At 27.6% G+C, this 18744-nt stretch overlaps 1 protein-coding gene across 1 annotated transcript; it reads right to left on the bottom strand.

Moving 5' to 3' along the window:
• Positions 1-1917: 1917 nt before the first annotated feature.
• Positions 1918-17636, bottom strand: LOC145202444 (tyrosine--tRNA ligase, cytoplasmic-like). The gene is made up of 20 exons (XM_090083643.1): positions 17263-17636; positions 12731-12877; positions 12358-12459; positions 11915-11988; positions 11230-11275; positions 10137-10220; positions 8838-8918; positions 7553-7604; positions 7356-7396; positions 5147-5203; positions 4878-4971; positions 4687-4772; positions 4464-4514; positions 4199-4283; positions 3864-3943; positions 3636-3792; positions 3346-3388; positions 3130-3230; positions 2946-2995; positions 1918-2092 (listed from the first exon to the last, which is right to left on the bottom strand). Exons 1-20 carry the CDS (start codon positions 17515-17517, stop codon positions 1985-1987), a joined length of 1794 nt encoding a protein of 597 aa, XP_089939769.1. The 5' UTR covers positions 17518-17636; the 3' UTR covers positions 1918-1984.
• Between the last annotated feature and the right edge of the window lie 1108 nt (positions 17637-18744).

The raw sequence follows: 18744 nt of genomic DNA, 5'->3' as shown, positions 1-18744 counted from the left end.
AAATGTGACAGTTTTAAATACGACACCTCCGCTTTCATCATCCTTTCTCCTTTGCAGCACGCAGCGTTTCATGTAATGCAATTACAGAATTTACTCTTAAATCTATATTTAAAACTTACATTAAAAATGTCTTAACAAGAGTTTATATTTTAAAGATCGCTTAATGAAAACTTTGCTGAATCTCTATAAAATAATACAAGAATTTGGCGAATATTGATGGATAACATTTTTTTTGTCACAAACCTCGTTCAACTAAAAGTTTTTTTTGCATAAAATTATTAGTAAATACCAGTAAAAAAATTTTCTGAAACTTTGATTAAAACGAATAAAGGAAAATCGAAAATCAAAACGTATGAAGTTGCTCATTCTTCTTTGCTCATACTGCATATGAAAAATGGTAATGTGCATTTTAGTAAGGATTATCCTTTTGAAATGCATTTTTTTCAATTGACTAAGTTTACTGTTATTTTCTACAACTCGCATTCAAGAATTCATGCTTTAAGATTCATTACCTGAAACTGAGCTGGTTTTTATTAGATAACTGAGCTGGTTTTTATTAGATAGCTGAATTGCATTTAAAGGGTAAAACATTTTAAAATATCAAAAATAATTGGTTTTGTTTATTACATCGAAGCAAACAAACTAAATTATTTTTTTTTTGTTTTTTCATAAACGTGCATGATTATACGTGGTACATTTGATGTGTGCATGGTTACAAGCTAAAATTTAACCTAACACTTACTATGCATGGCTCCTTGAACAATTACTTCTTACCAACTGTCAATATTGATAACAAGACCCTTACTAACTTTTAACTAGATTTTAATGCTTTTTATCCATAATCTGATTACTACTAGTAAAAAGTTCAGATCTGTTGCATAAAAACATAGCAGTAAATATTGCCAAAAAGCGCGGTTTTTAACTTTAGAAAACCGCGGAAAAATTCCTATTTTGTCAATAAACATTTTATCTTTATTTTAAACATAAGATGATAAGTTTGTATGAACATAGAATTATAAAACTATAAACTTAATATTTCATGGATGTTTGTTAATTCAAAATTTTCAGAGAACTCAGCATTTCATCTATACATTGAAAGAAAAAAAAAGTATTTAAGCAGAAATTAAGGGGGTGGGTAGAAGAGCCTGAAGAAAAATGCGTCATTAAGCATAGCGGTGTTTTAAACCCATTCGTTGTTAGAATTAAACTTATGAAACAAAACGTCATGCTATTGTTTTTAATTGACGTAAACTGCTTCACCTCCACTTCAAGTTAATGTTTTAATTAGATTCAAATGTTAAAAAGAAGGAAATCTAACGAAAAAAAGAACACAAGTTAATTTTTTTCAATCGTTATAATTGTAGTGCAAACTTTTAACGGCTTATTTCTGAATAAGTTGGTGTTTTCCTTATCGTTTTTTATGTGTAATTATAAATCACCAGGGCAAATACTCCCATACATCACTTAGGTGATTCAAGGCTCGTGAACTGAAACCGAAGAAATTTTTTTTTGGTAAAGTTTTAAGTTAGTTACTACTGAGTAGTTTTGTAGCATATTTTTTCACGACGCAGAGTAATTTTAATTCAACAATTCTTGTTTTTTTTATTGAAAGAATTTTTACAGCAGAAGAGTTTTGAAAATCATTTTATGGCGAGTAATATTAAAATAATATTTGATCAGTTTTGAGGAGCTTCAAAATTGGCATTTTAACATTTCAACATTTGGACTTGCGCTCAGTGAATCTTCGACAGGAAACAGAAAAAAAAGGAACAATTAGATTAGTATTGCTGGTTGAAAAAAAACAACTTGTTAAACATTTCTTTCCAACACCAACAATTAAGTAGTTGCGCGATGTAAATTGTAGTTGTGAATTGTAAATTAAGTAGTTGCGCGATGTAAATTAAATTAACGACATTCTACTGTACTTCTCTTTTGATATAAATAAATTTGAAATCCCTAAAAAATGCAAATATTTAAGCTTATTTTAACTTATTTCTGCGTTGTTTAAGGTTGCTGTCACAACACCTCGTTCAGTTTGCATTACATAACCGTCATATTCAGCTACGAATTCATCTGACACTTGTAATTTCGGCTAAAAAATAAAAGGAGAAAAAACTCGTAAAAAACAGAAATCGTTTAACTCATTGACACACAAAGCCGGCGAATCGCCGGTCAACTACATTATGGTATTGAAACACTAAACCGGCGTTTCGCCGGTCTGTCTTTACGTGGTCATTTTATGCATAAAAAAATCATTGTCAACAATTTTATTCATGTAAATATTACTCATAATTTAGTGTTAAGGTTTCTTTGAAATAAAAACTTGTAAAAATTAAATAGTGTTTTAATTAACAAAATATGTAAAAAAAAATTGTGGTGGAATGGGTTAAGAGAAAAATATAATTACCGCAATTATTTTCTCATCGTATACTCATAATTACCGAAAATTTATAAAGAATCCATGCAAAATATTATTTCGTTCTCAGATTTTTCGCTAACTCTGCGTTGGAATTGAATAAGAATAAGGTTAGGGGGAACCGAGACAAAGTAAAAAAAAGGGGGTGAATGAACTGGTAATTCATTTGCTGATGTAATTATTCAATGATTATTACATAATATGCCAAATTTAGTGTCTCCACACATATATATATATTTTTTCAAAACTAGATTTAGGGAGCTTTTTTTTTTATATTTTTATTCTTTTATTTTAAATACTGATTCACCAATGCTTCATTCACTATGCTTTAGCACTACATGTATATTCGCTGTACTCTTGTACCAAAAGTTCATTCATTATACTCTGTACCAAAAGTTCATTCATTATACTCTGTCACTGCGGCACAGTGAATAACTTAGATAATTTAAAAGAAAAATGTAAGCATATGCTTCTGACATTCCTGTTATAAATAGGATGGGTCTAACCAAAAAATTAGACATAAGCCTACCTTTAATGTCTCAAATATTTTTTTCTTGGGGTTCAGCTGTTCATCAGGTTCTAAATTGAAAAAGTTTTCCTTGAAAAATAACACATTTTTATGGAAAAGAATAAGTAACTTAAGCTGAAAAATAAATGACTTTTAAAAATTACAAATTATTTAAGATCATAAATATGTCTGTAAAAAAACTCACTGCCATGTTCGGTGTGGCAAAATCCATCAAAATAAACACGATCACCAGGTTGACATTCAGCTGGAGGTTGCAAAAGAACTACATGCCGATTGCCATCCATGCTAAAACAGACCATTTAATAAACTATTCAACAAATATTTGTCTTAAAGTTAAGGCTTAACATTTTGAATTAAACAGTCGTATTTTAAAAATATCTGAAGAGCAGTTGTTACTAACTTGGTCTTCGATGCTGCAAGAAGCATACCCTCAGATTTAACTCCTATTAATATATATATATATATATATATATATATATATATATATATATATATATATATATATATATATATATATATATATATATATATATATATATATATATATATATATATATATATATATATACAATGCACCTCTAGGAAAGAAATAACTTTTCTATCTTTATTTATTTACTTAACATTTTACTTTAGAAATAGACAAAAATAAAACATGTTAGTTAAATAATTTCTAAAAAATCAGCGTAATACCCCGCATATTAGCTGGTTTCAAATTACAAAGTACAACACAAAGCTTGTCTTGGAGTTCTTCCATCTTCATATATGTCTTTAAACCACTAATAATTTGACGCGGCTTGCCTTCACCCAAATCAATTTCTTCAATGTACAAAGATTCTCCGTCTGGATGCTATAATGAAAAAAACTAAATAAAAAAGTTGTTCACTGATGAACATTTTTAACAAGAGAAATTCAACTCACTGGTTTAACAGAGATCACTTTCCCCACTCGTAGGTCTAGCCGTGCAGGAGTTATTGGTCGAGCATCACTTCCTTTGGCAGCTTTAAAATAAAAAAATGCAAATTTTAGCAATTCATATTTTTACTAATTTCTCAAATGGAAAGGAATTATAAATATAAATATGTAATATAGAAATTTTAAAAAACTTATACAACACTCTTAAAGATATTTCTTAAAAAAAACATAACTTTGTATAAATCATACTAAAAGTTTTGTACAAAGTTATTTAAAGATTTATTAAAAAATTTGAATGTCATGTTTTGAATGTCAAGAAAAAAGAAGAAATTAAAACTTACTCTCCTTGACAGGTTTAGGGTAAGCGAGTTCAGAAAGTTTTTTCATGTCTGGATCATCAAATACCTTTCGTATAGGTGCTAATAACTATAAATGTTAAAAAATTAAAAAGAAAAAAAATTGGGTGAGATATTTAAAACAAAATCTTGATTAATATTAAAACTACCATTAACTGCATCCTAAGAAAGATTATTTTAGCAAAATGTAGTTTATATTATATTTACATCATGTAACTGATGCTGTAAAAATTAGGTACATATAATATACCTCATTAAGAAAATTTGAGACAGAATTCTTCAAATCTCCTGGATGTACTTTCTAATTGAAATCAGAAAAGCAAGTATTAAAACAAACAACAAGAAAACTAAAATTTTTTAGCAATTGACAAAAACTGCACTTTTAAACCTATCAAAGTAACAATAAATAAAAATTATGAAGGAGCTCTTTTTAAGCACAATTTTACATTTGTTTACATACATAAGACACCCACCCTTTCACCAAATGCTTCCTCCAGCTGAATATAATTTGAAAAACTAAGGTCGCCACCATTTTCTTCAGAGCGCTTTATTAAAAGTCCTAGAATATTAGATTTAAAAAATATCATACAGACATTTATGGACAGAAAAAAAAAAAAAAAAATACAACTATCAAAAGCCTTAAGCTTTACAAAACAAAACTTACCAGGGATGCCTTTAAGCTCCATAACAGGGAATAAAACAAACTTGCAAAATGATAAAACACCATTTTCTGTAATATTACCTTCCTCACAGAATGCCTAAAACATAATTAGAAACCAATGTTTATACATCATTTACAATATTGTTCTACCTTTATTTAAAACTTTAAAGTACTTTTGAAACTACTTGCTATTTGATATTACTAAGCTTGGTGATTAAGTTTGATAAAAAAATTTTGATAAGAAAAATTTTGATAAGAAAAAATGACCACACCTTTGATATTTTTTTCTTTATGAGCTTTTCATCATCAAGCAAATCAATCTTTGAATCCTGTCAAATAAATCAACTTAAAAAGCATTTTCTAGAATTATAATACAATCTGCAAGTTATGAAACAGTTAACCTGGGAATATTTAAATAGACATCTATCAGTATTTAACTATTGCAGTGAATAACAGGCATAATAATAAATGTGCAATATTTAAAAATATAAAACTGATAGGTTTTAGGAATAAGAATATTTAATGATAGCTTGCCAATTTTGAAGTCAATAAAGTAATGTTCTAGCTACTACACTCTGTCTCAGTTCTGTAGGTGCACAGTTCATTTTGAATTTTTGGTAAGTTTCAGGATTAATTAATATTATCCAAATAACATATCTTCAAAGAGTGTCATAAAAGAATAATGAACGAATTGTTTGACAATGTTTTTAATTTTAAAAAAAAATCATGTTATTAGTTTTTTAGTGGTCTTGTTTCTATAGACACATGTCAGTTTTGATGTTTTCAGCACTTTATCTCAATTAGTAATTTATAATGATTATTAAATATGCCTTTAATGAAGAAAACCTTTCATTAAGAAAAAACTCTCAAATCTGAAGAAAGTTGCCAGGAGACACAAAAGATAAGAGCAACTTATCAGAAGTTTCTTGAAAAATCCCTCTGAATATGGAAAAAGTTTTACACAAACCAAAGCAAAAGAGAGAGACAATTAGACTGACTATTTTTTTAAGTCCAAACACTTTGAGATAAAATTAGGCACCAAATCTGAAAGCCAACCACAAGAAAAACTGTATGAAATTTGTATGAGAAAATACTGCTCACGGTAAGAATCAGGTAAATTGGTAATATCAATTTAGGCAACCTTTTCAGATGAGAAGAAATTTATTAAGAATTATACTGATAGGTTGGTTGGATATTGGCATGACTTGAGAAAAGAACACCAATATTGTAGTGGCTAGCTCAAAGCTCTGACTTGAATCCTGTGGAAGATATGTGGGGCATCATTGTGAGGCTATTTCATAAAAATAATAAGCAATATGATAGCATAGATGCCCTGAAATAATTATTTCTGAGTGTTAGGAAAATATAGAAACTGAAGTTCTGCAAACTTTAATTGGAAGTATGCTAATGTGAATTTATCAAATTTTTGAACACAAAGGAACAATAACAAAGTGTTAAAATTAAAAAACATATTTTTTTACTTTTTGTGTTATAATTTACAAGTGCTTCTATAGATACACCAATGTCTTGAATTTTCTCAAACTTATTGTTCATTTCCAATCCACATTCAAACACAATATTTTTTTTATTACGTGATACAAAAAATATATCAAGTGTTTTTAAATTTTTTGAAACAAATTTAATACGAACTTCAACCAAAATTTAGGTGCATCTATAAAACTAAGAGAGAGAGAAATTCAAATATGTTTTCATATAAAAAAAAAAAAAGCTAAATGTCAAATAAAAGCAAAAAATAGTAGTAAAAAATAGGTGTCTCTATTTAGAGTCTATTTTAAAACTCTCTTACAGGGTAAGAGAGTTTTAAAATAGACTCTAACAAGTAGTTTCTTAATCCATTTCGTGTTTAAGTTGACATGAAACAAATTAAATTATAAAACACTGTTTTTTTTCTGAATAGCTGTGATCCTTATATTGCCAAGTTAAACAGCCCCAAATACGGCCATGCCAACATTAGGTACTCTCAAAAATGATTTAAATTCTTTCTTTGATTATTACTAGCTACATCATTCTTAGTAAAGCTTCCTTTTAAGATACTATAAATTAAATAATTTAAACAACTTGTGTTTCAAAATATTAGCAAACTATAAACAGAAAATTTCCTTTTAAAAGAATTTCAATAAGTATCAACAAGAGTCTTTCTCAACAAGAAATTTTCAACCTTTCATTTACAACCATGACCTTATAAGTATCAAACCGTAATCACAAAAAGTTGAAAATGTTAATTTCTTGATGTCGTTTTTTTGTTTACTAAAGTTGCATCAGCTGATTTCTTTTTAAATTAAATATGGCTCTTTCTTTTACTTTGAATTTTGTGATATTTGGAACATGAGTTCCAATTATTTTAGGTTTTTACTTTTTTATTTTACTGTAAATAATTTAATGAGAATGTTTTTAAAATTGAAATTTTTAACCGACCATGAAAATGTAAACATAAAAACATAAGTATTAAAGGTTTCTTACTTCTTCAGAGGAGCTCATTTTACCACCAGTTAATCCAGGTACTTAAAACGGAAAAATTGGAATAAAAACACAAAGGGTAACATTCTTTTTGTAAAGACTTTTTAAAAACAATTCTTTGCTTTTTAAAAAAAATTTATAGTTATTGTATGAAAATAGAAGTAAGTAAATCAAAAATTTCAGTAAAATAAATAGATTACCCATTGGATTCATTAAATGAATTCGTTTCTTGTACCCAAGCAAGGGAAGATACTAAGATAATAGAAAAGAGTGAAGATTAATCAGTTAAATTTTTAAATAACCCATTAAAATATAAAATATTTTGATGTTTAAGTAATTAATGTCTGTAAAACTTGATATAAAATAGGGGTGGGAGTTAAGGTTAGTTTTAGTCTAACTAAAATTAGCCAACTAACTTAAAATTAGCCACTTCACAACTAATGTATAACAAGATTTTAAAAAAGTATTTTTTGGGTAACAGTAACAATATATTTTTCGCAAATTAAAAATTTAGTTGACTAAATTTAGTTAGACTAAATTCTTAGTCAACTAAATTAGACTTATATTAGTTAGATAAAATGTTAGTCTACTAATTTTTAGTTAAATTTAGACTAAATTCTTAGACAACTAATTTTAGTTATGCTAAATTGTCAGTCGCCTTACTTTAGTTAGACTAAAAAGTTTCAGTTACAGTTTTTTTAGTTAAATCAGTTGCAATTTTTAGTTTTGATCACAACACTAATAAAAAATGCCTGTGTAAAATTGGTAATAGACAATACTGCCATTTATTTAAATTCCCAGTGGAGAAGAGAGTTCTGATATTAGTTTTTGAACAGACTTATTATTACCATAACCTTTAGAGTAATTAATTTGCTTTTTTGTTCACTTGATACAATTTAAACACTCAAAAAGTTATAAATGCATTACACACACGCAAGATTACAATTATACATAATTACTATAAAAATATTCAAATATTTAGCTAGAATTAAAGAACTTTGATAAGAAAAAGTTTAAACACTTTCTACAATCAGAAAACATTTAGGGGCTCAAAGCCTCAGTCAGAAAAAATTGTAGAAAAAGAAAAAATTTAAGGAATTTTTATACTAAACCAAAGAAACAAGATTAAAAACCTAAAAAACCTTAATAAACTGCAAGTTTACAACTTTCATCCAAAAAAATAGAATCAACTTAATGAAAGTACTTGAATGCAGTTAAGAAATTTCAGATCAATATCAATATTTTATAGGATATTGAAGACATAAAAAAGGGGCCATTATGTAAAATATAAAAATAATAGTAATAACAATAAAAAAAAAATGTTAGTACTAAATTTTGAAATTGAACTTAAACACAGGAAAGAAAATTTAAGTGCCGCATTTAATCTTCATTTTATTGTAAATAATTTCTTTTGGCTAAGATTCATGGTCATGCACCTTAACAGTTAAGAGCTGTTTACTAAATAAAATGGATTCTTTTTCAAACCTTTTCAGCAAATGTAAAAATCTTTCTTTGATCAACTCCACCGAATTGTGCATCCACATTCAAATATTCTTCATCAAGCGCCTATAAAAACAATTGTTTCTAAATACTGTCAGTTTAAAGGTCATAGACAGTTATACTATCATCATTCTTTACAAAGAGAATGATGAAATACTGCTTATAAATTCTAAACTAATACCAGGTTAAATTGTGTTATCACAAGTATATAATTTCTTTTTACACGACTTTTAAATCTTTTTTACTTTCAATCTGCTATATTCCCTATTTTATTTTTTATTACCTTATGTTTTACAGAAAAATCAATGTGTAACTTGATCAAAATTCTTATAATTTAAAAGCAATATGAGGTTATAAAGTAATGATGCATAATTTTCAATGGATATTTGCTGCCAATTATTTTTTATTTTTCAAATTTTTTCTTTTACAAATTATTACTAGTATTTAAATACAACTTATTTTTCAAAAAAAAAAAAAAAAAAGAACAGATTTAGCAAATTGTAATTTTAGCTGGTAAATCTTAATAAATATAGAAGTTAATTAAACTGTAAAAAAGATTCAGACGAAGCAAATCAGACAAAGCAAACCAGACAGAGCTAATCAGACAAAGCAAATCAGACAAAGCAAATCAGACAAAGCAAATCAGACAAAGCAAATCAGACAAGGCAAATCAGACAAAGCAAAGTGCCAATTTATAGGCTTACTAAAAACAAAAGACATGTCTAACAAGGAGATTGCAAAAAAATCTGGTTTATCAGAGAAGTGTATGAGAACAACACAGATAAAATGAGGCTATGAACACTGTAATTGATTTACCAAGGCCATGTATGTATGTATGTATATATGTATGTATGTATGTATGTATGTATGTATGTATGTATGTATGTATGTATGTATGTATGTATGCATGTATGTATGTATGTATGTATGTATGTATGTATGTATGTATGTATGTATGTATGTATGTATGTATGTATGTATGTATGTATGTATGTATGTATGTATGTATGTATGTATATATGTATGTATGTAGGCAAGCATGCATGTATAAATATTGTAATTTTTGAAAACAAAACAGCAATATTGAGACTTAGCCCATCTTTAAGGATTTTCCTAATACGTTAACCGACATTAAATTAGTTTTATAACCTAAAATAACATTACAATTTTCTGACATTAAATATAACCTAGTATTACAATATACATAAAAATTAGAATCAGAATTTGTATTCTTATATACACCATTAAAAACCATTATTGAATGAGCAAAATAAAAATACATACCTGTAGACCAGGATACAATAATCCACTAAGGGCAGGGTGTTGAACTTGCTTAACAACTTCTGATCCAGCTTTTTTGCAATCATGCTAAAAAAAAAACATTCTATTGTTTATTCTTGTAAAAAAAAATATCAATATTGCTATTTTTATAACTGCTATTTAATATTATTATTATTATTATTATTATTATTATTATTATTATTATTATTATTATTATTATTATTATTATTATTATTATTATTATTACTATTATGATCATCATCATCATCATCATCATCATCATCATCATCATCACCATCATCACCATCATCATCATCATCATCATCATCATCATCATCATCATCATCATCATCATCATCATCATCATCATCATCATCATCATCATCATCATCATCATCATCATCATCATCATCATCATCATCATCATCATCATCATCATCATCATCATCATCATCATCATCATCATCATCATCATCATCATCATCATCATCATCATCATCATCATCATCATCATCATCATCATCATCATCATCATCATCATCATCATCATCATCATCATCATCATCATCATCATCATCATCATCATCATCATCATCATCATCATCATCATCATCATCATCATCATCATCATCATCATCATCATCATCATCATCATCATCATCATCATCATCATCATCATCATCATCATCATCATCATCATCATCATCATCATCATCATCATCATCATCATCATCATCATCATCATCATCATCATCATCATCATCATCATCATCATCATCATCATCATCATCATCATCATCATCATCATCATCATCATCATCATCATCATCATCATCATCATCATCATCATCATCATCATCATCATCATCATCATCATCATCATCATCATCATCATCATCATCATCATCATCATCATCATCATCATCATCATCATCATCATCATCATCATCATCATCATCATCATCATCATTATCATTATACAATATATAATAGTGCTTTGTGAAAAAAGAAACCATAATCATCTGACTAAAAGACTCTTTAAAATAATTCGCAAAAAAAAAATAACTTGCAAAAAGTAAATCAAAATTTTCTGCACCTCTGTTGCAAGTGTTGAAAGTTTGAAAACATCAAGGGTATATTCCCTGATAAGAACAGAAACAGAAAATAAAAATCATTGAAAATGAAAACACATTACAACAAAATTTCATCCTGAAGTAAATAAGTCAAAGTTTTAACACCAAAATTTTTATTCTGAGGCAAATAAGGTAAGCTATTAACATTTAAAAGGGAGTTCAAAAGACACAACTACCTAAATAGCAAGTTAATGATTATTAAAAAAAAGCTTCTTTAGGAAGAGCTTCATATTAACTAACATTTTAATGCTACCATTTTGAATGTTAGCATAAGTTGTCATATTACTTAAAATCAGAAAGTCCAAGATGAAGTGAATCATTGAGTACAGATTTAAACCATAACACAATTGAAATAAAATAGTACAATACAAGATTGAAGTGAAATTAGATAAAATAGTTTATTTTAGATTAACTTTGTAAAAAGTAATCATTTTTTCTAGCAACTTTTTTCAAAAGTCCCTTACCTATTTTTTTTTAGGATCAAATTTTTTTACAAAAGCACCAACTCTTATAGAATAACATTATAGGAAAAATATGACACTTAAAAAAAAAAATAACATATATTTAAACATATTTTGGAGCTTTGCAGGTAATTACAAAGACAAAACCATTTCTTACTTTTACCATTTCTGGAGATTCATTTCTTACTTTGATAATTGGTAATCAGTTCCTTTTACGAACTTGAGTTTTTCTAGTGGAACATTAATTGATTGAAGCATAGCCTAAATAATATTTAAAAAACTGAATTCAATTTGAATGTTTTTTTAGGTTAAATTTTTATTTAAATTTAGATCACTTAATATATTATTCTAAACTGTTATACTGATTGTGTTCTTAAAATATTTCTTCATCAAGTTTTTTTTTTAAATTCAATGTTAGCGAATAGAACTGTGTCTTTAGGACATGGGGCAATTTTTTTTATATCAAATACAATTTAAAAAAATAATTAAGGTATTAATAAAAAGATGGCTGAGAATACAATACTATGGTTACAACCATTTTATATTTACAGCTGTATGCCTATAATCTAAACTTCAAAATGTTCACAATGATTTCACAAATTCCATGGGATTAAATAAGAAAAAACATACTTTGATAACAGCTTGATAATATTCTGTTCTTAATTTTAAAAGCTCCCAAGGCGCTTTTAGATTGTCAAGATAAGCATGAAGATCTGCAAACAATATGGTAACCTTAAAAAAAAAAAAAAAAAAAAAAAAAAAAAAAAAAAATCACAAGAACTATTTTTTAAGAATCATCTTGATGAGAATTAAGTAGCTTGATAGTTGTAAAAATCTCACCTAAAGCAATAGTAAAAAAGTCTTAATTAAATAAAATTTATTTCGTAAATTAAAATCTATGATTTAAGGGTTATTACATGATGATAGGTTGATACTTTGATGTTAAGATTGAATTATGAAGGGACACCTAAATAGAAGTATCAGAAAATAATAAATGATTTACCTCACACCCTGCTTTAAGGAAATCAGCAATTTTTGTCATTGGGACAAAATATGCTATGTGCGGTTTTCCTGTAGTAGCAGTTCCCCAGTATAAACGCAAAGGTCTTTCTGATACTATGGCCTGCATTCTATCCATACCAATCACTTCCTATTAGAAAAGAAACTATAAAAGAATAAGAACCCAACAGATAAGCTTGCTTCAACTCCATTTTTAACTTTAAAAAAACTTTATTATTAAGACATTCTCTTCGCCTTAAAAAGAAACTTCTGTATTTATAAAGATTAACTTTGAAGGAGTTATTTCGCTATTTCAAACCACCACCCACTCCACTCCTCCATGACATCAAAAAATGTTGTCTTTAAATGAAGAAATTTAGTAGCTACTGTCAGTTTTAACAAAAATGAAGCTCTTTAATTTATGTTTCTTACCCTTTAATTTTTCTTACAAAATATAAACAATTCTTTTTAACTTTCTGAATTTTCTTAAAACATGTTTTTACTGTCACAGCCATTTAGTTTGTTGCCATTAACAACAACTATAGAAAACTTATTTATATCAGGATCTACAAAAACTTATTTTGACCAACTGATTGCATATTAAAACATTAATATTTGAGCTGTTTCTTTAAAAATGCTCACTTTTAGCTTAGGAAAATACTAGCAAACATCTTTTTGAGGACTCATCACTCAAGGAAAAGTCATGGACTGAAATGAAATGAATTAAAAACCAGTAGTTGCTAAACAGCTGTAGACTGAATTCAGTTTTATTCAAATAATGGTTATGGAAACAGAGATATTACTATTAACATTATTTGAACAACTCTGTTCAAACAGGTGGCCGATTATGAAAATCAATGAGTTGTTTTTTTAAACAAAAAATGTAACAGAGAAAGAGTTAAAGATTTTTGGTGAAATCAGAGCTGCATACAAAAATTTATTCTTTCCTGTTTATAATTGTGATGAAGCTACTCTGTTAAAAAACAAAAATCAAAAGGGTTGACTTGGAGGGAAAACGTAGACTGATACAGTTGAGTAATTCTTAGGCAGGCTGGAAAAAAATTTTCTTTTCTTATTTCCCACTCTCCTATCCTGTTTTCCTTAATTTTAGAAAAATTCATGCAAAAGAAACTCATGATCATAAATGAATTCATGAAATATTTAGAATATGCTCAAAGCTGTTAAATTTAGAAAATATTCTGAAATTTTCAAAAAAGAATTTTTAGTAATATGATTGTTGGACCAAAGTATGTGAGAAAAAAGTTTATTACTTCATTCATATTACACAATTACTTCATACAGCTAATAAAATGTATTAAAATAGCATAGTTATATCATAGTAACTGAAGACGTTAGAATTTGTTAACTTATGAAAAGGTTAAACCTGAAGGTATAAGGATAATTGCTCATGAGTCTGTCATCTGCCTTTTTAGTTAATCACATGATTTGCAAGTTGTAATTGCTACTTTTTATTAAAGCTTTGTTTTTTCAAAAGTTATTAGATAAGTTATTTTAAACTGCATACTGCATCGCAAGTGAAAATTATCCATCATTTCATAAATCATCATTAAATCGATGAATTAAATGGATGAATTATTTGTTCTATTTTGATTTGGAGGGATTTCACTGCTTATGGGCATTTTAAGATTATTTTAATTGACTTTCGTGAATGTTAATTAAAAAGAAAAAATATTTTATTTTGCTAACATTAAAGTGAATAACCATGATGAACACAACATTTTCTTGTTACTACTTTTCACTATGGCAAGTTTAACTTGCAGCAAAAACAATGTATTACTGATTGGTTTGACAGAGGAAGCTCTTTGTGGCACATAGCTGCCCTCCATTAGAAATGTCATGACTGTTTACTTTCATTGACTGAAGCCAGCAAAGATAAAGCATGATGCCGCTATTGGTGCAAACAAGGTTATCCAGTTCTGGGATAAGGCCCAAATTCTAACATCATATTGACCATGTCAAAGAGCGCAAAGAGCTGATATAGAAATGAGAAGGTCTTAAAAAGAACACAGCAAGAAGGATAGTGAACCAAGTAGAAAAAGAGGAAGCCTTAAAGAGTACATATAAGGAACAATTTGACATAGAACATCAAGACAACTTGGCCATGATTGTAATTACAGAAGGCAGGGAATTCTTGATAACACAGCAAGAGAAGAGGAACCAAGGGGCAATGGCTGATGTTTATGTTTGTTTGCTGAATAAGGAGAAATCTCAAGCTAATAAACCAACATCTTTTGAGAGAGAACCAGAATGCAGATGTGAAGAAATTTGATCAAACCATTGCTGTCTTCTTCATCATCAAGCCACAAAACTCCAGCCATTGATTTGTAGTTGTTAAAGCTTTTTGAAACAACTGGATCCCAGCATTCAATGGTGTATTTAGAAAACTATGCTGACAACTCTGGTATTTGAGTTAAGAGCTGGTAGCATTTGCTTTTGTTGACTCATTTGAGAGAATAAAGTCTAAATCACAATGGGATAAAGAATCTACTAAAATGTCTCTTAATCAGCTCAAGACTCCAGATTTAAGACTGCAAGACTTGGTGACAAAGAATAGGCTCCTTTTTCTTGGATTCTCACCATACCAGATTCCTTTTTGGAAGCAGATTCTAAAACTTGGTTGACAAATATAAACTACTTGCAAACAGAGGTATTTGTTTATGAGTTAGGCATAGTTACAAAACTTTAGAGAGAAGAGTCAAGCTGCACAGAGGTTAGAAAATTTTGTTAAAGGAAATCAATGAAAAATGTACAAAAAATTTATTTTGTATAATTACCAACATTGTATTGTACAACATTTAAAGTATTTTAATTCAAAAAATAAATCCAAATTGCTCCTCATTCATTGAAAAATCAAGTGGTATATTTTATTTTATTGTTTCTGTTTATTTTTATTGACACAATCACTTAATTTTAAACCAGAATTAACTTTAAAATGCTCAGATCAAATTGTCCAGTCAAACAAAGTCATTTTTTTTTTGTGTTCAAAAACAAAGTAAATTAAAAAGATCCCACTAAACTATTAATCAAAGAAAGATGTTTAATGAACTTTAGGAAAATTGCTTTTTAATAGTACTTCATTTTTTTCTATTTATTCGCCTGGTAATTTATTTCTGATATCTGCGTGCTAATGCAAGAATATTTTTTTGACTAAACAAAGACTAAAGATCAAGAGCAAACACAGTTCACTCTACAAGTTGGGAAAGAAAATTGTAAGCCCTAATTTTAACAAATCAACACTAATGCAAGGTCTAGCATAAATACCATCATCTACTTAAACACTAAACAATATACTAAATCAACTATGAAAAAAGCCCCAGAAATAATTTAATTTTTGTACAATAATGAATTACTAACTGATGCTAAGATCCATAATGCTGAAATACTGTCCACATTTTAGTTTATTTTTTACCAAATGCTACTTCATGTTTGCATTTTTTCAATCTGTTTTTAGTATTTATACAATATAAACACAAACACGCAACTTTTGTTAACACAAAGTAGTATATTGATTAAAAGGCTTAATTTAATATATAGTTGAAAATATAATTGCATTGAGCATCCCTAAATATTGTCAGATAATAGAAATTTTTAAACCAAAGTAATTTCTACTTAAGAAGAATGTATTGGGAGAGTGGGAAGCAAACATTTTAAAAGTTAAAAATTAAGAACCACCCTACTATAAAGTGTTTAAAGCAAACCATTTTTCAATTTTGTGATTTCAATTACAGTTTGACTACTAAAAGAGTTTGAGCAATTAAGTGTAGTAAAATTTAAAGCAATGCTTGAGCCCTCAAAACTTAAGACACACCAAATTAACTCTAATAGTTTTATTAGCAAAAATTTTTAAAACTTTTTTTTTTTAATTTTAGTTCAACTGACTATATGATTTGACCACAATATTAAAACTTTTTATTAAAAGTTAACTTGCATTTTATATATTTTAATAATTAAAACAAAGATGAAGCATTGATTTCTTTCATTTACTATAATACTAAGAAATAAAATATGCATTAAAGTAGCTTCCTTTGGCTTAAAAGAAAATTTCTTAAACTTAAACATTTTGTAATTTGCCAAAACAAAGGGATTGCAATAGCTATATAGTACCAATGTATTGCTATGTCAATTTTTCAAACATTTACTTACATTTAAAACATAGGATTTCACTTCTAAAATGTTAAAACTTGGAATTTCACTTGGAAAAAATTGTTTCAAACTGTTTGATACTCAATATGTCAGGTTCAGGTTTAAGAATTAAGGCAAATCTTAAGCTAATTTAAGGTAAATCTTAAGCTTAATTTTCAATTTTGACTAGCAATAAATTGATTTGGCAAAATAATCTAAAGATTTAGGTAAAATAATATATAGCATTAAACTTAATTTTTAAAGATTTTATAGTTTAAAATACATATTTCATCTGGTATCATTTACTTAATAAAGTATAAATATATATATGAAACTATATATTTACTACTAAACATAAATTGCAGGTAGGTAATAATAAGTCTTTGATAATACCTGAAGGTTTCTTGTAATGATTTTAAAATTTTCACTTGTTTTTTTATTTAAGTCCATATTGTTTTCTTCGTTATTAGTTTGAAGACTCTCGTTGACCATTTTGTTATTTTTTGATTGCTCAAAATTATGCAGAGGTTGAGGTAAAACTTGTGTGATAGTGAGACGACTTTTTATTAACAGCCAACTTTTAACTCTTTTGTTGCTATTATGAACTAATATCTTTCTTAACAAAATGTAACTAGCATTAATCGACATACAGGGAAGATAAAACACAGAAAAATATCAAAGAACAACTGAATTTGAAACTTTACGCGGATGTTTTTTAATCTAAACTTCCTTGTTAACGGTGGCCGGATTGGTATACATTTTTCAATATCAGAATACATGTTCCGCAAAATTAAAAGTATTATTTTGCAAAATTTTTTGGAAAAGTTTGTTGAATACTAATGTTAATCAATATTGGGAAATATTTTTCAAGAAAAAAATTGTAAAAAATAAATCAATTTAGAAAAGTTGCTTTTTATTTATGCATTATGATTCAACGAGGCTTACTGATGAAACACTTTTATTTAATTGCTCGATATTATTGGTTGATTGACCATTCCGGCCTCGACAATAAGCGTTAAATGTTAATGGGTTAATTTACGGTTATTGTTATAATTTCACAGCTTTTTAATTTAGAGCTTGTGTATTGTCGGTACTTAAACAACACACTTAAAAAAAAAAACAAAAAAAAAAACGACACACTAAAAAAAAAAAAAAAAATGATGTCGTGGACAAAAAATTGATATGTTAAATACAAAAGGTTTGTGGTTTTCTTCTTTCGAAACCACCCCCTCTCTTCTTCCTTTTGATAAACAAAAAGCAAAAAAAACATCACATCATAATCATTTAAGAAAGTATTCTATACCTCTAGTCCTTAACCATGAAAAAAAAAAAGAATCTAAGAAAAAAGATTCAACAATTTTAACAATGAAATTCAGTGTCAAAGATCATTTAAGTTTTGTGCTTTTAATGTTAAAAACTTGTTTGAACTTTACTGTTTATTATGTATTATTTCCATAATTAATTAGGCTCACACATTTACTGTAAAAAAGTAAGTAGTGCAACACGGTTAATTCTGTTATGATGCAAAAGTATAGGCAAAATTAAACCTTAACTTCTCGTGCCGACAGTAAATGCATAACTACTCGAGAGGTGTCAATTTAATACACCATTTAAAAAGTTGTGCTTTTTTTATGTATATTTTATAAAAATACCTCTAATCACAAAATCTAAATTTTACACTATTTTTTTAGTGTTAAAAAGCTAATTTCAGTTCTGATTTTCATCACTAAATCCGCACATGAATTGCATTTAATCTCACTAGCAGAGTGTTCCTTACAAGCGAACTCATTACAAAATGAGCACTTTACCGTTGTAAATCGATACTTTGTTCATGCTCAAAGTATCAAGACGTGCAAGCGCGATAAATCTCCATCC

This window comes from Hydra viridissima, unplaced genomic scaffold (genome assembly GCF_058129835.1).
Source record: "Hydra viridissima isolate aposymbiotic clone 2 unplaced genomic scaffold, HvirCarnegie_v1 scaffold_3, whole genome shotgun sequence".
NCBI classification, from domain to species: domain Eukaryota; kingdom Metazoa; phylum Cnidaria; class Hydrozoa; order Anthoathecata; family Hydridae; genus Hydra; species Hydra viridissima.
Note: the sequence above shows the minus strand (reverse complement) of the source record. Positions and strands in the feature narration are given on the sequence as shown.

Excerpts from the sequence above, each read along its gene's own strand:
- LOC145202444 (XM_090083643.1), bottom strand. The coding sequence starts at position 17,517 with ATGTCGATTAATGCTAGTTACATTTTGTTAAGAAAGATATTAGTTCAT. Across the intron at positions 7,605-8,837 it reads TTTTTACATTTGCTGAAAAG|TATCTTCCCTTGCTTGGGTA; the intron begins GTTTGAAAAAGA and ends CTATTATCTTAG. Across the intron at positions 4,972-5,146 it reads TAAAGAAAAAAATATCAAAG|GCATTCTGTGAGGAAGGTAA; the intron begins GTGTGGTCATTT and ends ATTATGTTTTAG.